The sequence below is a fragment of the Scyliorhinus canicula genome, chromosome 4, assembly GCF_902713615.1.
Source record: "Scyliorhinus canicula chromosome 4, sScyCan1.1, whole genome shotgun sequence".
NCBI lineage: Eukaryota > Metazoa > Chordata > Chondrichthyes > Carcharhiniformes > Scyliorhinidae > Scyliorhinus > Scyliorhinus canicula.
Window position 1 is genome coordinate 65,451,249 of NC_052149.1, and position 22,780 is coordinate 65,474,028.

The window sequence follows — 22,780 nt, forward strand, 5'->3', positions numbered from 1 at the left end:
AACCATTTTGACAAGACTCCTGCCAAAATTACTTTGGTAGTTTATCAGAACAGCTACTGATTTCCAAGGTTGCAAGATGTTAGATAATACTGCAGAAGTCTGGGAAAACCAAAATAGATAAAAAGGAAACACTGAGAAGTTCAGACAGCATCCCTACAACAAAGGCCTTTAAAAATAGCTGATGTTAAAATATTTTCAAGGTCTCTTCTGCATACGTTGTATTGTTTTAAGGGATAAGATATCCCTTGTTTTGTTCCCGAGGGAGACCACTGAGAATGATGTCTCCATTGTTTGCATTGTGAGAGATAAGAAAATAATGCATTTCTGTTTCATATCAAATCTAAGACAAAAATAGTGAAACATCAAATAGTCAATGTGGCATTAGTCAACTGATCAAAACCAAAAATTGTTTAGACGTGTCTTTTAAAATTACTCAGGAAGAGAATGCCCACCAATCTGGACATTTGTATTGTAATTGGCATCCCCCTTGACGGCAGGCTGAGCTTCAAACATCACTTTTTATCCATTTACAGGCCTATTTATTTCCACCTCCACAACATTGTCTGCCTTTATTCCACCTCAGCCCCTCCACATCTGCAACTCTTTCCACCTTTCCATCAGGACCTTCAATGTTTCTACTGTTCTTGCCATTGGCTTCTCATCCTGCACCCACTGTCAATGATCCAAAATGCACCTATCTCTCCTGCACCAAGTCCCATAGGCCTCTTTCACTTGTTTTTGTTGTCGTACATTGACTTCTTGTCTCTAAACATATTTAATTTAAAACCCGCAATCTTGTTTCCAAGTACATCCATGTCCTTAACCCACCCTACGTCTACAACATCCTCCAGACTTATGTCCACATCCATGTCCCTTGGTATTCTACCTGCAGTCTATTGTTCATTCTTTCTCCTTTCAGCCTTTGGTGCATTTGGTCAACAATGGATTGGGACGGGTCAGGCTCAGTGTGTAGGGTCCCAAATGATGATGATGGTGGATAAGCAGTGAGGGTGGGGTAAAACACCTGTTAGGATAGTTACGTGGAATGTGAGGGGGTTGGGAAGCCCAGTGAAGAGGTCGAGGGTGCTTGCGCATTTGAAAAGTTTGAAAGCAGATGTGACGATGCTGCAGGAGACTCACTTGAGGGTGAAGGATCAGGGGAGGCTTAGAAAGGGCTGGGTTAGCAGGTGGCACAGGTTTGGGGGGAGCTCTGTAGGTACAACATTACTAGTCTGGTGGGGAGGGTGAAAGCAGATCTGACAATGTGGGATGGTCTCCCTCTGTCACTGGCAGGTAGGGTACAGGCAATTAAAATGAACGTGTTGCTGCAAATCCTGTTTATTTTTGAGTGCCTGACGATCTTCCTGCCAAAGGCATTTTTCGAGGCGGTTGAAAAGATGATTACCTCATTTATATGGGAGGGGAAGGTGGCTAGGATTAGGAAGGTGCTTTTATAGAGAGGACGGCAGTCAGGGGGGTGGGATCTTTCGAGTTTACTATATTGTTACTGGGCGGTGAACGCGGAGAAGGTGAGGAGCTGGGTTAGAGGGGGGACTCCCAGTGGGTTAGAATGGAGGAAAGCCTGTGTAGAGGGTCAGGGCTGAGGGCGTTGGCAACAGCGCCGCTCCAGATGGCTCCGGGGAAATACTCAGGGAGTCCAGTAGTAGAAGCGACGTTGAAAATCTGGAGGTAGTTGCACCAGCACATTCGGCTGGGGGCAGGGTCAAGGGAAATGCCGATTCAGGGGAATCCTAGATTTGAGCCAGGGAAGTGGGATGGGAGTTTTTGGAGGTGGGAGGAGAAGGAAATCAGGAAATCAGAGGATTTGTTCCTATGGGGCCGGTTTGCAGGATTGAAGGAGCTGTGGGAGAAATATGGGTTGGGGCAGAGAGAAATGTTTAGGTATATGTAGGTCCGAGATTTCGCTAAGAAGGAGAAACAGAGCTTTCCGGTGGCGCCACATTCCACAGTGTTGGAGGAGGTGCTGACGACAGGGGGAATGGAGAAGGGGGTGGTGTCAATGATTTATGGGGGATTCTGGGAGAAGAGAAGCCACCACTGGAGGGGATTAAGACAAAGTGGGAGGAAAAGTTGGGAGAGGGTGTGGTGATATGATTTGCATAGCTGTCTGCCATTGGTGCAGAACACCGGCTTACCATTGGCCCTGGTCGGTCATGTGCCTCTCGACCGATTGGTTGAGACCAGTCATGTGACAGCTCTCCGATTGGTCGAGAGGCTGAGTTAACCACGCCTCCATACCAAGGTATAAATAGTCGGAACGCCAGGCGGTCGTCCATTTTATTGTAGACAACCACAGGGCTAAGTTCTAGCTTATTAAAGCCTAACTTTTGTATAGCAACTCGTCTCTCGTGCAATTGATGGCTCATCAGAGGGCATGGAGGAGGGGTTGTGGTGTGAGGTGCAACGGAGGGTGAATGCCTCAACTTCGTGCACGAGGTTGAGGCTGATACAGCTGAAGTTGGTGTATAGAGCGCATCTCACAAAGGCGAGGATGAGCCAACTCTTTGAGGGGTTAGAGGATGTTTATGAATTTATTAATTTACAGCTGACTCCAGATTAAAAGACTACACTGGTGCAGTTTACCGTAATAACACTTTAAAAACATGCCAAAAGCCCACGAGGCTGTCAGAATTCTGATGTAGCATCTTCCAGGAGTATCTAATGCTGAGTGAAACATGCATGTTGTTGCTATTGTCCTTCACGACTGTGCGAGGTTGGATTTTCCGTTTTCATAAAGATGAAGATGGCACAAAGGAACTGGCTGAGGTCTGCACCGATATTCGCACTGCCCTCTCCTCCTTTGAACCAGATTCAAGTGAGATTGTGAGGATAAAGCAGGTTTCCCTTTCGCATTAAAAGTACGAGAACATGCGGTTGTCGTGACGGTTCATCGGCGTGCGTCGCAGAAGTTGTTTGCCGATGCCCTGTGTGGTTCGTACAGGCCCATATCTCTCCTTAATGTAGACGCCAAGTTGCTGGCAAAGATCCTGGCCACCAGGAGAGAGGACTGTGTGCCAGGGGTGATACACGAGGACCAGACAGGTTTTGTTAAGGGAAGGCAGCTGAATACGAATGTACGGAGGTTGCTAAATGTCATTATGATGCCGGCGATTGAGGGGGAGGCGGAGATAGTGGTGGCGCTGGATGCGGAGAAGGCCTTCGATAGAGTGGAGTGGGGGTACCTATGGGAGGTGCTGGAGAGGTTTGGATTTGGAGAAGGGTTTATTAAGTGGGTGAGGCTACTGTATGAGGCCCCGATGGCGAGTGTGGCTACGAATGGGAGGAGGTCGGAGTACTTCCGGCTCTACCGAGGGACCAGGCAGGGGTGCCCCCTGTCCCCCTTGTTGTTTGCACTGGCAATCGAACCTTTGGCGATGGCGTTGAGGGAGTCAGGAAGGTGGAGGGGTTTGATGCGGGGTGGGGAGGAACATCGGGTGCCGTTGTATGCAGATGACCTGTTACTGTATGTGGCGGACCCAGTGGGAGGGATGCCGAGGGTGATGGAGCTGTTGGCTGAGTTTGGGGCCTTTTCAGGCTATAAACTGAATCTGGGCAAGAGTGAGATGTTTGTGGTGCACCCAGGGGACCAAGAGGAGGGAATTGGAAGGCTCCCGTTTAAGAGGGCAGGGAAGAGTTTCAGGTACCTGGGGGTGCAGGTGGCCAGGAGCTGGGGGACTCTTCACAAGCTCAATGTCACCAGCCTTGTGGAGCAGATGGAGGAGGAATTTAAAAGATGGGATATGCTGCCACTGTCGTTGGCGGGGAGGGTGCAGGCCGTCAAAATGACGGTGCTCTCGAGGTTCTTGTTCCTGTTTCAGTGCCTGCCCATCTTCACCCCCAGGGCCTTTTTCAGGAGGGTGACTAGTAGCATTTTGAGCTTTGTGTGGGCACGTGGGACTCCGAGAGTGAAGAGGGTCTTTCTGGAGTGAGGTAGAGATGGGGGGGGGGCTGGCGCTGCCCAACCTTTCGAGTTATTATTGGCGGCCAATGTGTCAATGGTGCGTAAATGGGTGATGGAGGTGGGGGGCGGCATGGAGATGGCATCCTGTGGAGGCACGAGCCTGGGGGCCCTGGTAACGGCGCCGCTGCCGCTCCCTCCCATGAGGTATACCACGAGCCCGGTGGTGGCGGCGACCCTAAAAATATGGGGGCAGTGGAGGCGGCACAGGGGGGAAGTGAAGGGCTTGGTGGAGTCTCCATTAAGGGGGAATGATCGGTTCATCCCGGGGAACATCGACGGGGGATTTAGGGGGTGGTACATGGTGGGCATTAGGAAGTTGGGGGACCTGTTTATGGGCGGGAGGTTTGCGAGCTTGGGGGAATTGGAAGAGAAATTCGGGCTCCCCCCCAGGGAACACGTTCAGGTACTTGCAGGTAAAGGCGTTTGCTAGGCAGCAGGTGGAGGAATTTCCTTTGCTGCCCTCGCGGGGGGGCAAGGGACAGGGTGCTTTCGGGGGTGTGGGTCGGGGATGGGAAGGTGTCTGACATTTATAAGGTAATGCAGGAGGGGGAGGAGGTGTCAGTGGAGGAGCTGAAGGCTGAAGGCTGAAGTGGGAAGGGGAATTAGGGGAGCAGATGGAGGACGGGACTTGGGCGGATGCCTTGGAGAGGGTTAACTCTTCCTCTTCATGTGCGAGGCTTAGTCTCATTCAATTTAAGGTGCTGCATCGGGCTCACATGTCCGGGACTCGGATGAGTAGGTTCTTTGGGGACGAAGATAGGTGTGTCAGGTGTTTGGGGAGTCCTGCGAACCATGCCCATATGTTCTGGGCATGCCCGGCACTGGAGGAATTTTGGAAGGGGGTAGCGAGGACGGTGTTGAGGGTGGTTGGATCCAGGGTCAAACCGGGCTGGGGACTCGCGATCTTTGGGGTTGCAGCGGAGCCGGGAGTGCAGGAGGCGAAAGAGGCCGGTGTTTTGGCCTTTGCGTCCCTAGTAGCCCGGCGGCGGAACTTGCTGCAGGATGCGAGGCCCCCAAGCGTGGAGACCTGGATCAGTGACATGGCGGGGTTTATCAAACTGGAAAGGGTCAAATTCGCCCTGAGAGGATCAGTACAAGGGTTCTATAAACGGTGGCAGCCTTTCTTGGACTTTCTGGCTCAGAGATAGGGAAATGGGTCAATAGCAGCAGCAACCGGGGGGGGGGGGGGGGGGGGGGGAGAGAGGGGGGGTATTATCTATTTGTTCTACGGTTATTCAATTTAATATGTTATTAATTTAATTTGTTGTTAATTTAGTTTGTTGGTCATTGGGGTTGGGGGGTGTGGGGGGGGGGGGGGTTCGGTGTACGAGCTGTTACGGTTCTGGCGGTGTTATGACTGTTGTTGTTAGAGACCGTTGCTATTTTCATTACTGTTTGTTGTTGTATAAATACAAAATTTTTCAATAAAAATTATTTGAAAAAAAAAGAAGTTGTTTGCCGTGTGTCACGAAAGTCCGTCGGCGTATGTTGTCAAGGTTGGCCAGTTTCGGTCACGAAGGTCAGCCGGCATGGGTTCTGAAGGTTGGCGGTCGCCAAAAGTGATGTTGCTCTGCAGAGGGTCACTTAGCAGAAAGTCCTCAATAATGTCACCGAAGCAATTACAAGCAATATTGCAAGCTCTGACGCATCAGTAGACACATCTCGCTGCAATGAATATGCCTCACAACATTTAGGCCGAGAGACAAACTGATCGTCAATGTCATCAGCAAGATCATGCATTTGTTATGATCACAGTATTGTTATTGAGCTGTTGTGCCTCAATCATTCTCTCTCAATCATTCTCAATCATTCTGCTCTCACCGTTCGTGAAAACGGCCGCAAAGTGCCGTCCCGGACAACCATGGCACCGATTGGCATGGCCGCACCATGGCCGTGCCAAGGGTGGCATGGGCCCGCGATCAGTGGGCACCGATCGCGGGCAGCAGGTCCGATACCCGCGCACTCTTTGTTCCTCCGCCGCCCCGCAGGATCAGTCCGCGGGGCGGCTGAGGGGCATGACGGCCCGCGCATGCGCAGGTTTGACGCATATGCATGATGACATCATCCGCGCATGAGCGGGTTGGAGCCGTCCAACCCGCGCATGCGCAGCTGACGTCATCGTGTGCATCAGCCACCGTGACGCTAGGCGCGCGGGCTTAGCGATGGTCGCTAAGCCCGCGATGCCGTTCTTCACGGGGCCGCTCTGCTAGCCCCGACCGGGGGGGAGAATCGGGTCCCGGGAGGGGGCACGGAGGCTGCCATGAAACACGGCCAGTTTCACGGCAGCCTTTACGACTCTCGCATTTGCGGAGAATCACGCCCATGGTCTTATTCTGATATTCAGGATGATTTGTTTCCAAATATCTTCATAGTTTTGCTGTAACAATCAAACTGTTGGATAATATTTATCAGCACACAACACACTGTCCTTCACGTATATCTTGGCCTCCAACGCGCATGAATCCCAGGGACAGATAATTCTCATCGAACCTGTGCTCCTTATGTGGGCAGTGAGTGGTAAGCCCCTGATGATAATAATAATAATAATAATAATCTTTATTGTCACAAGTAGGCTTACAGTAACACTGCAATGAAGTTACTGTGAAAAGCCCTTAGCCTCCACATATGAGCGCCTTTTCGGGTACACAAAGGGAGAATTCAGAATATCCAATTCACCTAGCAGCACGTCTTTCGGGACTTGTGGGAGGAAGCCGGAGCATGCGGAGGAAACCCACGCAGACACAGGGAGAACGTACAAACTCCAGACAGACAGTGACCCAAGCTGGGAATCGAACCTGGTACCCTGGAGCTGTGAAGCAACAGAGTTACCCACTGTGCTACTGTGCCGCCCTATTGTTCGCCACTAGTCACTTGCTTTCCGCTTCATTGAGTTGCCCTCTTTTAGCCACCATTCCATTGCTGAGTAGCACACCTAGATTAGCACTATGAGTGATAAGATATTATTACACACAGTTAATCACTCGGAGCCTGTGACTTTTGGGATTAGGAAGAGGCACACAGTTACAAATACATTCACAAACTACATAGACCCCCCTCACATTAACTTGGCCAAAAGCCCCCTCGCATGGCCCCATGACATTAACCGCCTGGGCTAAAGGCCCCCTCCCATGGCTGTTATGATAGCATGGGTGTGTTGTAATTCACCAACTGACCACTAGGAGTCTCAATAGTATATAAGTGAATATTAGAGTCAGGTGACCTCAGACTGACTGGATAGCTGGAAGAGAGGTTGCTTGTGCATTTAAATACTGTTATTCATCTGTTGTTTTGTATATGGTTGACCCACAGTTAATGATAATGAATCGTCTGTAGCTTTAGCTACAAGTGTTTTTGTAATATAAATCAGCCATCCAGCAAGAACATTACAATGGCCCCTTTCACATTAACTGTCCTGGCCATAGCCCCCCCTCCTATGGCTCCCTCACATTAACTGCTGGGCCAAAGGCCCCCTCCCATTGCATTGTACTCTCACATTATCCGCCCTGGCCAAATGACCATCCTGTGCTTCCCCCCGGTCTTTACAACCACTACTTGAGCTCTCCAGGGGCTGTTGTCGATAATACCTTCCTTCAGTAACCGCTGGACTTCCGACCTAATGAAGGTCCGGTCCTGGGCACTATACCGTCTGCTCTTGGTGGCGACGGGTTTGCAATCAGGGGTGAGATTTGCAAAAAGGGAAGGCAGGTCGACCTTGAGGGTCGCGAGGCTGCAGACAGTGAGGGGGGTATAGGGCCGCCGAATGTAAAGGTTAAGCTCTGGAGGTTGCATTGGAAGTAAAATCCCAGGAGCATGACAGCGCAGAGGTGAGGGAGGATGTAAAGTCGGAAATTCTTAAATTCTCTTCCCTGGACTGTGAGGGTAGCTATGTAGTACCCCTGATCTCTATAGAGTGAGACCCGTAAGCCAGGGAGATTCTTTGATTAACTGGGTGTATGGGGAGAGAGCAGCGCCTTACCATGTTGGGGTGTATGAAGCTCTCTGTGTTCCCGGAGTCGATCAGGCAGGATGTCTTGTGTCCGTTGATGAGCACAATTGTCATAGCGGTTGAAAGAGTTCGGGGCCGAGACTGGTCCAGAGTCACCGAGGCGAGTTGTGGCAGAAGCTGAGTTTCCTCGGGCGTGTGCGGTCATCCGAATCAGATGGTGGCGTCCGGGGTCCGCACGTGGCTCGCGGAATCGAAGATGGCAGCACCCATGGGCCGCACGTGGCCTGCGATGGGAGCTGTGACGGCGGTCCCGGTTTGCCCCTGGAGACAGCATTCTGCCACAAAATGCCCCTTTTTGCCACAGCCTTTGCAAATGACGGAGTGGGCCGGGCAACATTGCCGGGGGTGCTTGGCTTGCCCGTAAAAATAACAGCGGGGCCCCCCCGAGATTGCCTGGCAGCCGCGCGGCACAAGCTTGTGGGGGGATGGGGGATGCATTGGGGTCGGCCGCGGCTGGGTTCCACGCTGCCCAAGAGGCTGCCGCGCGGTCGGGGACGTATGCTCGGGCGTTGCGGGAGGCCACATCTAGGGAGCTTGCTGGCCCGTGCCTCCTTGAGGCCTCATGTCTCTTTTCCTAGCAGCCACTGACGGATTTGTGAGGACAGCATACCTGCAACAAATGCGTCCCGGATTAAAAGTTCGCTGTGGTCGTTGGCTGAAACTTGCGGACAGTCACAGTTTCTACCTAGTACCAACAGTGCGCAATAGAATTCGTTGAGTGATTCCCCGGAATTTGTCGTCTGGTAGCTAGAAGATGTCGGGCGTAAACCTGATTTACTGGGCAGATGTAGTGTCCTTTCAACAGGGTCATGGCGGCCTCGAAATCGTCTGCATCCTCAATGAGCGTGTAGATTTCTGGGCTCACTCTTGAGTGGAGAACGTGCATCTTCTGGTCCTCCGTGGGTGTAGTTGTGGCCGTCCTGAGGTACCCGTTGAAGCACGCCAGCCAGTGTTTAAAGGTCGCCGCTGAGTTTGTCGCGTGGGGCTAAGTTGCAGACACTCCAGCTTGATGCGGAGCTCCATTCTTCAAATCTAGTCCAATAATTTGATGCACGATCAGTAACTCTCGAAGCAAAATTGGATGACAATTGAAGGCTTTATTGGACTAGATGTTTCCCCCAGCAGCGCAGGTACAGAATGCAGACACAGACTCTGATACTCCGCCTTCCTGGGCGGAACCACCAGGCAGGCTTCACCAATTGTCTTACAGTATCAGGTACCTCCAACACCAATAGTCTTATGGCATCAGGTACCTCCAACCTAGGTACCGTAACACCCCTAATACCAACTACCACACTGCCTTCACCAAAGGCTGCTCTCAGGGACCCCTCACATTAACTGCGTTCGCCAAAGGCCGCTCCCATGGACCCCTCACTTTAACTGTCCTTGCTAAGCCATTTAACTGTAACCTCTGTAATCTGAAATAATACTCACCTATGCAGCCAATGCCGCTATTCCTCTGCTCCTTGCAACTCCTCTACTCCACACTGCTATATTAACCCTCGCTGCTCCTTGTCACTCCTCTGGTCCTCGCCACTTCACTGGCCCTTGCTGCTCCTCTGGTTCTTGCTGCTTCTTGCCGCTCCCCTGGTCCTCACCACTCCTCTGGACCTTGCTGTTCCTCTGATCCTCGCCACTCCTCTGGTCCTCGTTTACATAGACTTTACAGTGCAGAAGGAGGCCATTCGGCCCATCAAGCCTCACGGCCCTTGAAAAGAGCACCCTACTTAAGCCCACACCTCCACCCTATCCCCATAGACCAATAACCCCACCTAACCTTTTTGGACACGAAAGGCAATTTATCATGGCCAATCCACGTAACTTGCACATCTTTGGACAGTGGGAGGAAACCGGAGCACCCGGAGGAAACCCACGCAGACACGGGGAGAGTGTGCAGACTCCACACAGACAGTGACCCAAGCTGGGAATCGAACCTGGGACCCTGAAGCTGTGAAGCAACTGTGCTAACCACTGTGCTACCGTGCTGCTATCGTCGCTCCTCACCACTCCTCTGGTCCTCACTGCTCCTTTCCACTCCTCTGCTCCTCACCATTCCTTGCTGATCCTGCGCTCCTCCGCCGCTTCCTCTGTTCCTCGCCACTCCTCTGAACCTCGCAGTTTCTTCCCTTCCTCACTGCTCCTCAATGATCCTCACTCTTCCTTTGCTCCTCTGCTCCTCATCTCACTGCCGCCGCCTCCCTACTGCCTCTTTGATGCTTCACCACCTCCTCGCCGCCTTCTCATCTTCTCACCACTTCCTCGTTGATTTGCTGCCTACTTGTTGCCTCGCCTCTTCCTCACTTCCTCGCCTCTAAGCCTCACCATTGTCTGTGGGCTTCGTTGATGCCTGTGTGCCTCCCCAACCCCTCTCCTCGCCATCCCCACCTCTCTTCTGCTTCTCACCACCTCTTCTTCGCTTCTGGCTGACTCGTCTCCTGCCGACTCCTAACTCACCCTCAAACTATACAGTCGGCCGTCGGCCTTTATGCCCAGCAACAGCAAGATCGAATTAATCAAATGGGCCAATCAGAGCAAGTTCACTTGGAGCTGATGCTGATAGGCAGTCAGTCTGTCAGCCTATCAGCATCCAGTGCACCAAGAGGTCTTGCCTGATTGGCCTATTTGATTTCTCTAATTATTTTAAAACTTTGCGCATTTGAACAGGTATATGCCGGTCATGTGGCAGCTATGCGCTTCGTGAACCCGCTGGAGACCCTTCGCAGACCCCTGGGAGGCCCTTTGCGAACACCCAGGAGACCCTTCGCACACCCACAGGAGGCCCTTTGTGGTCCTTGGGTGACACTTTGCGGGCCCCCTGGGTCCATTTGGGAACTCCTGAAGCAAGGGAATCAAGGGTTATGGGGATAAGGCAGGAAAATGGAGTAGAGGCTTATCAGATCAGTCATGATCTCATTGATTGGTGGAGCAGACTTGATGGGCAGAATGGCCTACTTCTGCTCCTCCATTTTTGGTCTTATTCCCTGGGTCCACACACACACATTCCTACAGACTGTAGAATAAGAGGGTAGGCTTAATATCAAAAAATGGTGCACTGTACCCTCTCCACCCCACTAACACCATGCAAGCCCACAATCACTACAAAGAATCAGGATAAATTAACCATGCCAAAGTACATCTCCCTCAGCTCTAGCACCAATGACCCACCACAGCCTCCTCTCTTCAGATAACCAGACCCATATGCACCCATGTAGGAGCCAAGAATGGATTCATCATACCCATGCTTACAAAACCAAAGAAAATAGGCAAAAACCCCAGTACTGAGGCGAGTTACATACATATCATAAGATGCAACTTAACCCCAATCCTAGCCCAGAGCAGAATCAACATCATAAGACCATAAAACATAGGAGCAGAATTCGGCCACTTGGCCCATCGAGTCTGCTCCGCCATTCAATCATGACTGATACTTTCTTATCTCCATTCTTATCAACCCAGGCCCCATACTTCCCTGGAACCCACCAATTAAGAGGAGAACAGGCCACTCAGGAAGGCACCCAACCTCCCTGGGGGACAACAAGAATCCACCAAAACAGAGGACTTGGCTCATCCCCAGGCCCCCATGCACTGAAGAAGCTAAACCTAACCTCCCAGGGTGCCCCCAACAAGGGGCATCCCAGACCCCCAGGAGCAATGGGATGCCAGCCACAGCACTGGCTGAGCCCAGAACATCCTGACACACAGGAAACTAAACCCCCAGGATCCAACTCCATATAGGGCAACCTACCATCCCCAGTTATACTAAAAAAAAAGTAGATAATTACTCCAACCCCAACCGTGGAAGGCCCCATCCCGCGATTAAGAAGAATTGTCAAGACATCCAACAATTGGGTGCCTTGAGAGGGAGGGCCGACACCCTCCTTTCCGGCACAGTCATGGTAACCTCCCCCAAACCAATGGACCAGACCAGGATCAGACACAGCATTCCCTCCCATAGCTACAAAGATTATAAGACTGTTATGACACTCTGGGATAGTCAGCAGTCACGTCCAGCCTAACTTGATCCGGAGTCACAGCACAATTGAAATTAACTATTAATTCTTAGAAAAAAAAACAAAGTCTTTGATCTTTGGCTGCCCAATAACTAAAGTCACCAGGTTTGTAAATTTAAACACAATTATTTTTTTATTAATAACAAGAAATATAATTAAATATGCAGCAAATACAACTGGTTAACTATTATCTAATTCCCAACCCTCATCTTTAACTCGCCCCACCCTCTACACACACATAAGACAGTCAAACACAGAGGGCTGTTAAAAAAAAGAATAACACAAAGAGTAAATAGATAAAAGTTTTTCTTTCAGATGGACATCTTCCAATTAGATTATTTTTAGTCTAGGCATTCAGTTGGGTATTCTTGCTTCCATCTGTAATCGTTTTCACTTTAGATTCTTCAGGATCTCAAGACTTCTTTTCAGATTCTGAAGCAGGCAGGAAGCATTTTTTGAGAAAGAGAGCGAGAGAGAGAGAGAGAGAGAGAGATAAAGAAAGAGCTACTCATAGCTTCTTCTCTCAGATTCCAGGTCCATTCTGCTGTGCTCCTGGGTCCTCTGAAAACCTCCCACTTGACTGAAGCTAATCATTGTCTGTTGCCATGCAGAATACTGTCATTGGCCAATCCATTGGCCACCAACCAACCAATTCAACCAAATCCCTCTGATCTCTCACCTGCCAGAAATTCTGAGTTCTTCTGTTAAAAATATAAATTTTCATAGCACAGTGTATTATTTTGCAACTTTTGCCTTCTTCACTTCCTCTAGGGCGGCACAGTGGTTAGCACTGCTGCCTCACCCAGGTTCAGTTCCGGCCTCGGGTGACTGTCTGTGTGGAGTTTGCACTTTCTCCCTGTTTCTGCGTGGGTTGCCTCTGGCTTCTCCGGTATCCTCACACAGTCCAAAAACGTACAGGTTAAGTGGATTGGCCATGCTAAATTTCCCCTTGGAGTCCAAAAGGTTAGGTTAGGTAGGGTTACTGGGTTAAAGGGATAGGGTGGGGGCCTGACCCTAGGAACCCTTTCAGAGGGTTGATGCAGACTCGATGGACCGAATGGCCTCCTTTTGTAGTGATTCTATGATCTATGTCCAATGAGAATTAATCTCTATCCAATGAGAGGCAATTTCTGCTCAACTTAAAGGTGCATGTCCATTAAATATCCATAGATCAAAAAGTGATAATAAAAAAGTAAAAGCAATGGGAAATAAGTGAATCAACAGGAAGGGTCCTTTCAAGACATAATAACCAAAAGGTGTGAAGCTGTGCACAGATTACATTTCACATAATGAACTCAATATGATTTTGTGAGAATAGGCTAATCGTCTTCATTCGTCCCTGTGCTCACATCTCATAACCCCTTGCAGGAAAAAAGACAACCATAAATAATCAACAACATCATCACCAGGGAGCAAAGTCCAGGATTATAGAAGAATTGCATAATATGACATCTTCCATATTGCATGAGAAGGAAAAGGATAAGGCAGGATTAGCAATCACTGTTTAGGATCTCTCAAAGTTTCCAACGAATGAAGAACGAGGCACCATCCTTTCCACCATACTGTCTCTCCAAAGCCCAGGCAGCCCACAGCTGGCCGGGGGTGGTGACTCGACCCACTCCACCACCTCTAACCCCGCATGACAGGCATCGGGAATAGGATGATATTGGACCAGTGATCTGTAGGCTCAACCCCTTGGCTTTGAAGAACAGATACATTGTGCTCCATCGAAGCTGATGTATCCAGCCTCCGAATCATGATTACCAAAGCACTGCAGACAATTTTCAAATCCAATTGGGAACTTACCTCCCGCTTATCGCAGGGATCGGGCTCATGGGCCCCCATCTCCCAAACCTGTCACGATAGACTATGCAGCAGGATCTCAGTGACACAAAGACAGGCCCTTACCAAGGAAGGTGTTTTCTCGAGTGCAAGAACTCTCTCATGCTCCTCCACCCCTCTCCTAAAGGTACCCCACAATTCTTCAAAGTGAGCTCGACTGACAGAGCCAAAATCCTCAACCAAAACAAAATTTTTAATAGCAGCCATCTTCTGGATGCACACAGCACTGCCAAAGTGAGAGTTCAGCAGCAACTGTGCCTCTACAAGCTGGGCCCCACCGCAGCCCATTCTGACTGCCACAAACAAATGAGGATTTTAACGATTTACCTTCATTCTTCTTTGCAAAAACACCAATCAGGGTCTTCCGGGGACTTAGTGCAAGCTTTGTAACCTAAGAAAAAATAAATATTAAATGTGCACCAGGATAAAATAAAGGATTAAAAGATGAGCAGGGCCGGAGCTTGTGAAAACGCAACTGCTCCCGCATTCACATCATGTGACCCTAGAAACAGCCTTTTACAGTTTTTCAGGACAGAATTCTGATTTATGACCTCCGTCTTGGTGAACAATTCTTAAATTCCTGCTGGCTGTCTATTCCAGAGGAATTTGATTAATCCATGTCTGCTGCAGTCATTGTTTTTTGAACAGACAATTGCATTTTGATATTTCATCTCATTAGCTTTTGACAAGTTTCAGTAAAAGACAACAGGTGAGTTGAGTTGAATGCAATTTTATATATTGTAGCTGGTTGGCAGTCCTCGACAGTCATAAATATGATTAGTTTACCTTTTTTTATAAAATCCAGGCAGAAAAAAAATTAGAAATTGTATTTTATTTAAATAAGCACAACCGCATAACAATTAACAAGGTGGGAATGATTGCTGGACAGGAATTTGTTCTGGGCAGAGCATGTACAGCAGAGTTTTAGTTTACCTGCAGTTTGTGGAGGATAGGAGGTCAGTAAGAAGACCTTTAGGGTGGAACAGGGACACAGTGATATGGCGGCATGGTGGCACAGTAGTGTGAGTGTCACGGTGGCACAGTGTTTAGCACTGTTGCCTCACAGCTCCAGGGACCCGAGTTCAATTCCGGCCTTGGGGGTGACTGTGTTGAGTTTGCACTTTCTTCCCCGGGTCGGCCGGTTTCCTCCCACAGTCCAAAGATGTGTAGGTTTGGTGGATTGGCTGTGCTAAATTGCTCCTTGTGGTAGTCACCACTGATGTATATATTGTCTACAAAGGATGTAGATGTAGGTGCTTTATGGTAAGGCCCTGTACTACAGGTGTGGGGGCAGTTCCCTGCCTGCTGGCTCCGCTCAGTAGGCGGAGTATAAATATGTGTGCTCCCCATATAGCAGCCATTTTGCCAGCTGCTGTAGGAGGCCACATATCTTAGTGTAATAAAGCCTCGATTGCATCCATCCCTCGTCTTTGTAATTGATCATGCATCATTTTATGAAACTAAGTTTTCAGAAGATGGACCTCCGCATCAAGCCGGATCGCCTGCAGCTGCATCCGCAAGCAGACAACGCCAAAAAGGACTATGAACATTGGCTAGCCTGTTTCGAAGCACACATCGGATCTGTGTCAGACCCAAACCCAGAAGCATAGAAGATCCAGAGCCTTTACACGTGGCTGAGCTCCAACGTCTTTCCACTTATCCAGGATGCGCCGACCTAAGTAGAAGCCATGGCGCTACTGAAGGAAAACTACGCTCAGCGGACTAACACACTCTATGCCAGGCACCTCCTCTCCACGCGTCGTCAACGTCCTGGTGAGTCAGTGGAAGATTTCTGGCGTGCCCTGGTTCCCCTAGTTAGAGACTGTGACTGTCAGGCCGTTTCGGCCATGGAACACTTGAATTTGCTCATGAGAGACTCATTTGTTACGGGCATAGGGTCCGATTACATCCGCCAGCGCCTCTTAGAAGGGGCCACGCTCGACCTGGCAGAAACCAAAAAGCCAGCGCTCTCACTTACGGTCGCTTCACGCAACATCCAGGCCTACGCCTCCAATAGCGCGGCTCACCCCCCTGTGCATTGTGGACTCCACAGACAGCCGCCGCATCGTGGACCCCATCAACACAGCCCTCAGCCAACCCCACGCCTGTGCTGCGCGGCAGCCAACCAACCCCGGGGACCCAAATGTTACTTCTGTGGGCAGTCCAAACACCCCCGACAGCACTGCCTGGCCCGGAGCGCCCCCTGCAAGGCCTGTGGCAAGAAGAGACACTTCGCTGTGGTGTGCCAGGCCCGCTCAGTCACCGCTATTGTTCCAGCACCTCCCATGTGTGGCCAGTGAGCACCGCCATCTTCCCCTCCTCGGACCACGTGCGGCCAGTGGGCGCCACCATCCTGCTCGATTCGCAATGCATGCGGCCCGTGGGCGCCTCCATCTTGTACCCCCCAGGACCAACGGGTGCCGCCATCTTGTTTTCCCTACGACACGTGCGGCCAGTGGGCGCCGCCATCTTACCCGACCCAGAACCCATGCCCCCGTGCACCTCACCCGGCCGCTCGTCGCCTGCAACCGCCAATGACCAGCCGCGTCTCGCCTCAGTCACGACTGACCAGTCTCGTCCACACAACCTTGCAACTGCTTCAACCAAAGTGAAGGTCGATGGGCACGAGATCTCCTGCCTGCTGGACTCCGGGAGCACCAAGAGCTTCATCCACCCCGATACGGTAAGGTGCTGCGCCCTCGTGGTACACTCCGCTAACTAGAGAATTTCCCTGGCCTCCGGGTCCCACTTCATGGCGATCCGGAGGTATTGCATCGCCACTCTCACTGTCCAAGGTGTGGAGTTCAGCGGCTTCCACCTCTACGTCCTTCCCAACCTCTGCGCTGCCCTGCTACTCGGCCTGGACTTCCAGTTCAACCTCCAGAGCCTAACACTGAAATTCGGCGGGCCCCTACCACCCCTTACTGTGTGCAGCCTCGCGACCCTAAAGGTTGACCCACCTTCCCTATTTGTAAACCTAACCACGGATTGCAAACCCGTCGCCACCAGGAGCAGACGGTACAGCGCCCAGGACAGGACCTTCATCAGGTCCGAAGTCCAGCGGCTGCTTCGGAAAGGCATCATCGAGGCCAGCAGCAGCCTCTGGAGAGCCCAAGTGGCAGTTGTGAAAACTGGAGAGAAACACAGAATGGTCGTTGACTACAATCAGACCATCATTCGGTACATGCAGCTCGACGCGTACCCCCTCCCACGCATATCTGATATGGTCAATCTGTGGACCTGAAATCTGCCCACCACCAGCTCCCCATCCGCAAGGCAGACCGCCCATACACTGCCTTCGAGGCAGATGACCGCCTTTACCACCTTCTTCGGATTCCCTTTGGTGTCACCAACGGGGTCTTGGTCTTCCAACAGGAGATGGACCGAATGGTTGACCGGTTCGGACTGCAGGCCACCTTCCTGTACCTGGACAATGTCACCATCTGCGGCCACGATCAGCAGGACCATGACGCCAACCTTGCCAAATTTCTCCATACCGCCACTCTCCTCAACCTGACCTACAACAAGGAGATGTGCGTGTTCAGCTCGAACCGCTTAGCCATCCTCGGCTATGTGCTCCAGGAAGGAGTTCTGGGGCCCAATCCCGACCGCATGCGCCCCCTCATGGAACTCCCCCTTCCCCACTGCACCAAGGCCCTCAAACGATGCCTGGGGTTCTTATTACGCCCAGTGGGTCCCAAATTACGCGGACAAGGCCCGCCCACTCATTCAATCCACTGTTTTTCCCCTGACGGCCGAGGCTCACCAGGCCTTCAGCCGTATCAAGGCCGACATCGCCAAGGCCGCAATACACGCGGTCGACGCGACGTTACCATTCCAAGTCGAGAGCGATGCATCAGACGTCACTCTGGCCGTCACCCTCAACCAGGCAGGCAGGCCCTTGGCATTCTTTTCCCACACCCTACATGCCTGAAATTCGGCATTCCTCCGTCGAAAAAGAGGCCCAAGCCATCGTTGAAGCTGTGCGACATTGGAGGCATTACCTGGCCGGCAGGAGATTCACTCTCCTCACTGACCAACGGTCGGTTGCCTTCATATTTAATAACGCACAGTGGGGCAAGATCAAAAACGATAAAATCTTGAGGTGGAGGATCGAGCTCTCCACCTACAACTACGAGATTTTTTATCGCCCAAGTAAGCTCAACAACCCCACTGATGCCCTATCCCGAGGTACATGTGCCAGCTCACAGGTGGACCGACTCTGGACTCTGCAGGACAATCTCTGTCGCCTGGGGGTCACACGCTTTTACCATTTCATCAAGGCCCGCAACCTGCCCTACTCCACCGAGGAAGTCAGGGCAATCACCAGAGACTGCCAGGTTTGCGCGGAGTGTAAGCCACACTTCTACTGGCCAGACCGCGCGCGCCTGGTGAAGGCCTCCCGCCCCTTTGAACGCCTCAGCGTGGACTTCAAAGGGCCCCTCCATTATATCGACCGCAACATGTACTTTCTCAGTGTGGTCGATGAATATTCCAGATTCCCTTTCGTCATCCCATGTGCGATATGACGTCTGCCACCGTCATCAAAGCCCTCAACACCATTTTCTCTCTGTTTGGCTTCCCCGCCTACATCCACAGCGACAGGGGATCCTCATTCATGAGCGATGAGCTGTGCCAGTCCCTGCTCAACAGGGGCATTGCCTCGAGCAGGACGACCAGTTACAACCCCCGGGGAAACGGTCCAGAAATCTCCTGGCCTCCCACTGGCGGGAGGTCCTCCCTGACGCCCTTCGCTCCATTCGGTCGCTCCTGTGCACCGCGACTAATGAAACACCCCCTGAATGTCTCTTTGCCCTCCCTAGGAAGTCCACCTCCGGGGTTTCGCTCCTGTTATGGTTGGCAGCTCCAGGACCCGTTCTCCTCTGTAGTCACGTTCAACTCCAAAAGGCGGACCCATTGGTTGAGAGGGTACAGCTACTTCACGCCAACCCGCAGTACGCCTACGTAGCGCATCCCGATGGCCGCCAAGACACAGTCTCTCTCAGGGACCTGGCACCAGCTGGTTCCACACACACACACACCCCCGACCCAGCGCCACCCTCCCCTCCCCCGGCGCACCCCACCGCAGCCCCCGCTCGAGGACAATCCGTCCTCCCCCTGCTCACACCCGGGGATGAAGAGGATTTTGACACGCTCCCGAAGTCACCGAAAACCAATCTGACACCAGAGTCGCCGCCAGCACTGCGACGCTCTCAATGACAGATCAAGGGCGCGATTCTCCGCAAATGCGGAGAGCCGTAAAGGCTGCCGTGAAACTGGCCGTGTTTCACGGCAGCCTCCGCGCCCCCTCCCGGGACCCGATTCTCCTCCCCGGTCGGGGCTAGCAGCGGGGTCCCGTGAACCACGGCATCGCAGGCTTAGTGACCGTCGCTAAGCCCGTGCGCCAAGGGTCACGGCGGCTGACGCGCACGATGACGTCAGCCGCGCATGCGCGGATTGGACGGCTCCAACCCACGCATGCGCGGATGACGTCATCGCGCATATGCATCAAACCCGCGCATGCGCGGGCCGTCATGCCCCTCAACCGCCCCGCGGACTGATCCAGCGGGGCGGCGGAGGAACAAAGAGTGCGTGGGTTACGGACCCGCTGCCCGCGATCAGTGCCCACCGATCGCGGGCCCATGCCACCCTTGGCACGGCCGTGGTGCGGCCGTGCCAATTGGTGCCATGGTTGTCGGGAACGGAACTTTGCGGCTGTTTTCACGAACGGTGAGAGCAGGTGTGTTTGCGTTCGTGAAAACGGCCGTAAAGGCCTGGGAACTCGGCCCATCGGATAGGGGAGAATCGCTGTTCTACGTAAAAAAACGGCGAGCAGCGATTCGTGTCATGGGGCGGCCGTGGGGGGGGGGGGGGGGAGAATAGCGGGAGGTTGGGAAAAATGTCGGGAAGGCCCTCCCGCTATTCTCCGACCCGTCGTGGGGGGCGGAGAATCGCGCCCCAAGGCTTCGGACCGCCTGAATTTGTAATATTGTCTGTACTTTTAAAACATATCTTTCTATATATAGTTCTCCACCACTCCTGCCGGACTCCATTTTTTTAACAGGGGGTGAATGTGGCAGTCACCACTGATGTATATATTGTATATAGAGGATGTCGATGTAGGTGCTTTATTGTAAGGCCCTGTACTACAGGTACGGGGGTAGTTACCTGCCTGCAGGCTCCGCCCAGTAGACAGAGTATAAATATGTGTGCTCCCCATACAGCAGCCATTTTGCCAGCTGCTGTAGGAGGCCACACATCTTAGTGTAATAAAGCCTTGATTGCATCCAACTCTCATCTTTGTGTAATTGATCGTGCATCACTGTCCAAAAGGTTAGGTGGGGATAGGGTGGAGGCATGGGTTTAAGTAGGGTGCTCTTTCCAAGGGCTGGTGCAGAATCGATGGGCTGAATGGCCTCCTTTTGCACTGTAGGGATTGTATGAATAGGCGGGTTGTCTCCTAATTAGGCCATCGCATTGTGGATTTTACACTAAAAAAAAGTTCAACAGGAACCAATCTGTTCCCCACTATCTCATCCGCCCAATCCTGATCAAGGAGACGGGAGAGCAACTGAAATTCAGAGTGAAAGGACCGTTACCCATTTCCACCAGTAGATGGTAGACATACAATGCGGAAACATGACAGCAAACCAAATAGATAGTAAAATAATCATTAAAATGTTGACTCCTTCTCCATCAAATTAAAACTAAAAATTGTAACTTTTATTTAATATTGTCATAATTTCCAAACATATTAAGTCCCGTTCTTTCCGCAGCTCAAGCAGAGGATCGAAGTCCGCAATTACAGCTGCACAGTCGAAATTAAAAAGCACGGTTAAATCTCTTTGATGAGGGCGGACAACGTGAGGACAGCACCCATGGATGAAATGTCCGTTGAAGAGGGAGCATTTGGCTTGCCTTGTCTGCGAATGGTCATTTGGTGTGAGCGCAGCTTTAAGGGGCAGCGCTCCTGACAGCGAACCGTGTTCCTGCTGAAGGTCTTTCAGCTGCGGAAGATGGCAGCCGCTAAGAGCAGGGTGTTTGTGGTGGGAGTGGGAATGACCAAGGTATTACTGTTCACTCGGCTGCAGGGAAAACGGAGTGGTGTTTTGCGCTCGGTGTGTGTGGGTAGGTAGGTAGGTAGGTAGGGAGGGAAGGAAGCGACAGACATACTATGGCTTGTCTCCCAGACAGAGGCCCCCCTGTTTCACTTTAAATGTCGCAAGCTGGAGCACTGGTGACAGAAGCAGTCAGGGTGCTGCTACCTCTGTGAGTGAGTAGCTAAACACACTGCCACACAAACTCCGATAATGTCACCTTTTCACACACATGTCTCTATTTGCTTGCTGATTCTCAGCACAAACTGTACATTGACAATCCCACTGATCAAGGGGCAAACTCTGAAACAAGAGATTTGGTATATAAAGTCCTCCCCCATCTCCCCAGACATAAGCCAATGTAGGTCTGGCACTTTATATTCTTCTTTGAGTAATTTATTTAAAGCTCAATCACTTCACCTGCAAATGCTTTTGAAATATTTTTTTTTCAATTCTACCAGGTTGCTTATGCATCTCAGTTTGAATTTTCTTTGTGCCCCTAGCAAACTGTAACAAAATAAATTGAGAAATTTCACAAGTCGGATAAAATTTTAATTCCAGCGGATGGTGAAACATGCCAGTCACTCTGGTGTCCACTGGTCACGCAAGGCCCATGTGTACCGGTGGGCACTGCGTGCTCCATCTCCAGGAAAGCCCAGGCACAGACTTGACCACTGCCTGGAACTGTTCTTTTTTAGAAAATGTTTTATTGAGGCATTTATGATTTTAACATTTTCACATTTTAAACAGAGAGATCCAACACACGCAAACCTTCCACAATAACATGCCCAACTCCCCCCAGCCCTAAACCTTAACTACCCATACATTAGATTCCCTGTCCTTATTTGTTCCTTCCACGCCTCTCCTTCCCCCTTCCACGCCTCTCCTTCCCCCTTCCACGCCTCTCCTTCACCCCCCCCCCTGCTGGCGGTCAATTCTCCTTGAAGAAGTCGATGAACGGTTGCCATCGCCAAGCGAACCCCTGTACTGAACCCCTTAAGGCAAACTTAATTTTCTCTAGGGTAAGAAACCCTGCCATGTCACTGACCCAAACCCTCGACTTTGGAGGCTCTGAGTCCCTCCGTCCCAGCAAAATCCGTCTCCAATCTACCAGGGAGGCAAACATTGGCCTCTCTCTCTCTCTCTTTACTCCCCCCCCCCCCCCCCCCCCCCCCGGCTCCCGGATCTTCCGACACCCCAAACATTGCCACCTTTGGACTCGGAGTCCCCCTCCCTTCCAGAACCTCTGACATGACATCTGAAAACACCTGCCAGAATTCCCTCAGCCTTGGACATGCCCAAAACACATGTACATGGTTCGCAGGGCTTCCCTCACACAGACTGGAACTGTTAATGGCTGCTTTGGTCTTGACTAGGATCAGCCCTGTGAGGAGGTCCTCTTGTTTGCTTGCTCCCTTGTGCACCGAGTGATTAAAAAAATTGAGGTGCAGCTGTTTCCTGTGGTAGCAAATTCCACAGGCTTACCACTCTCTGGGTGAAGAAGTTTCTCCTCATCTCAGTCCCAAACGGTTTACCCTGTATCCTTAGACGATGACCCCTGGTTATGGACTCCTCCACCATTGGGAATATCCTTCCTGCACATACCTTATCTAGTCCTGTTAGAATTTATAGGTTTCTATGATATCTCCCCTCATTCTTCAAATTGTAGCCGACTCAATCTCTCCTCACACATCAGCCCCACCATACCAGGAATCTGTCTAGTAAACCTTCTCTTCACTCCATCTGGAGCAAGAACATCTTTCAGATAAGGAGACCAAAATTGCACACAATATTCCAGGTGTGGCCTCGCCAAGGCCCTGTATAATTGTAGCAAGACATCCCG

At 51.3% G+C, this 22,780-nt stretch overlaps 1 protein-coding gene across 1 annotated transcript in view; it reads left to right on the forward strand.

Moving 5' to 3' along the window:
* Positions 1-20,789: 20,789 nt before the first annotated feature.
* Positions 20,790-22,780, forward strand: part of scp2a (sterol carrier protein 2a) — a 108,790-nt gene continuing 106,799 nt past the window's right edge. The window contains 1 exon segment of the mRNA XM_038794372.1: positions 20,790-20,907. Coding sequence (XP_038650300.1) covers positions 20,857-20,907 — 51 coding nt within the window. The 5' untranslated portion in view covers positions 20,790-20,856.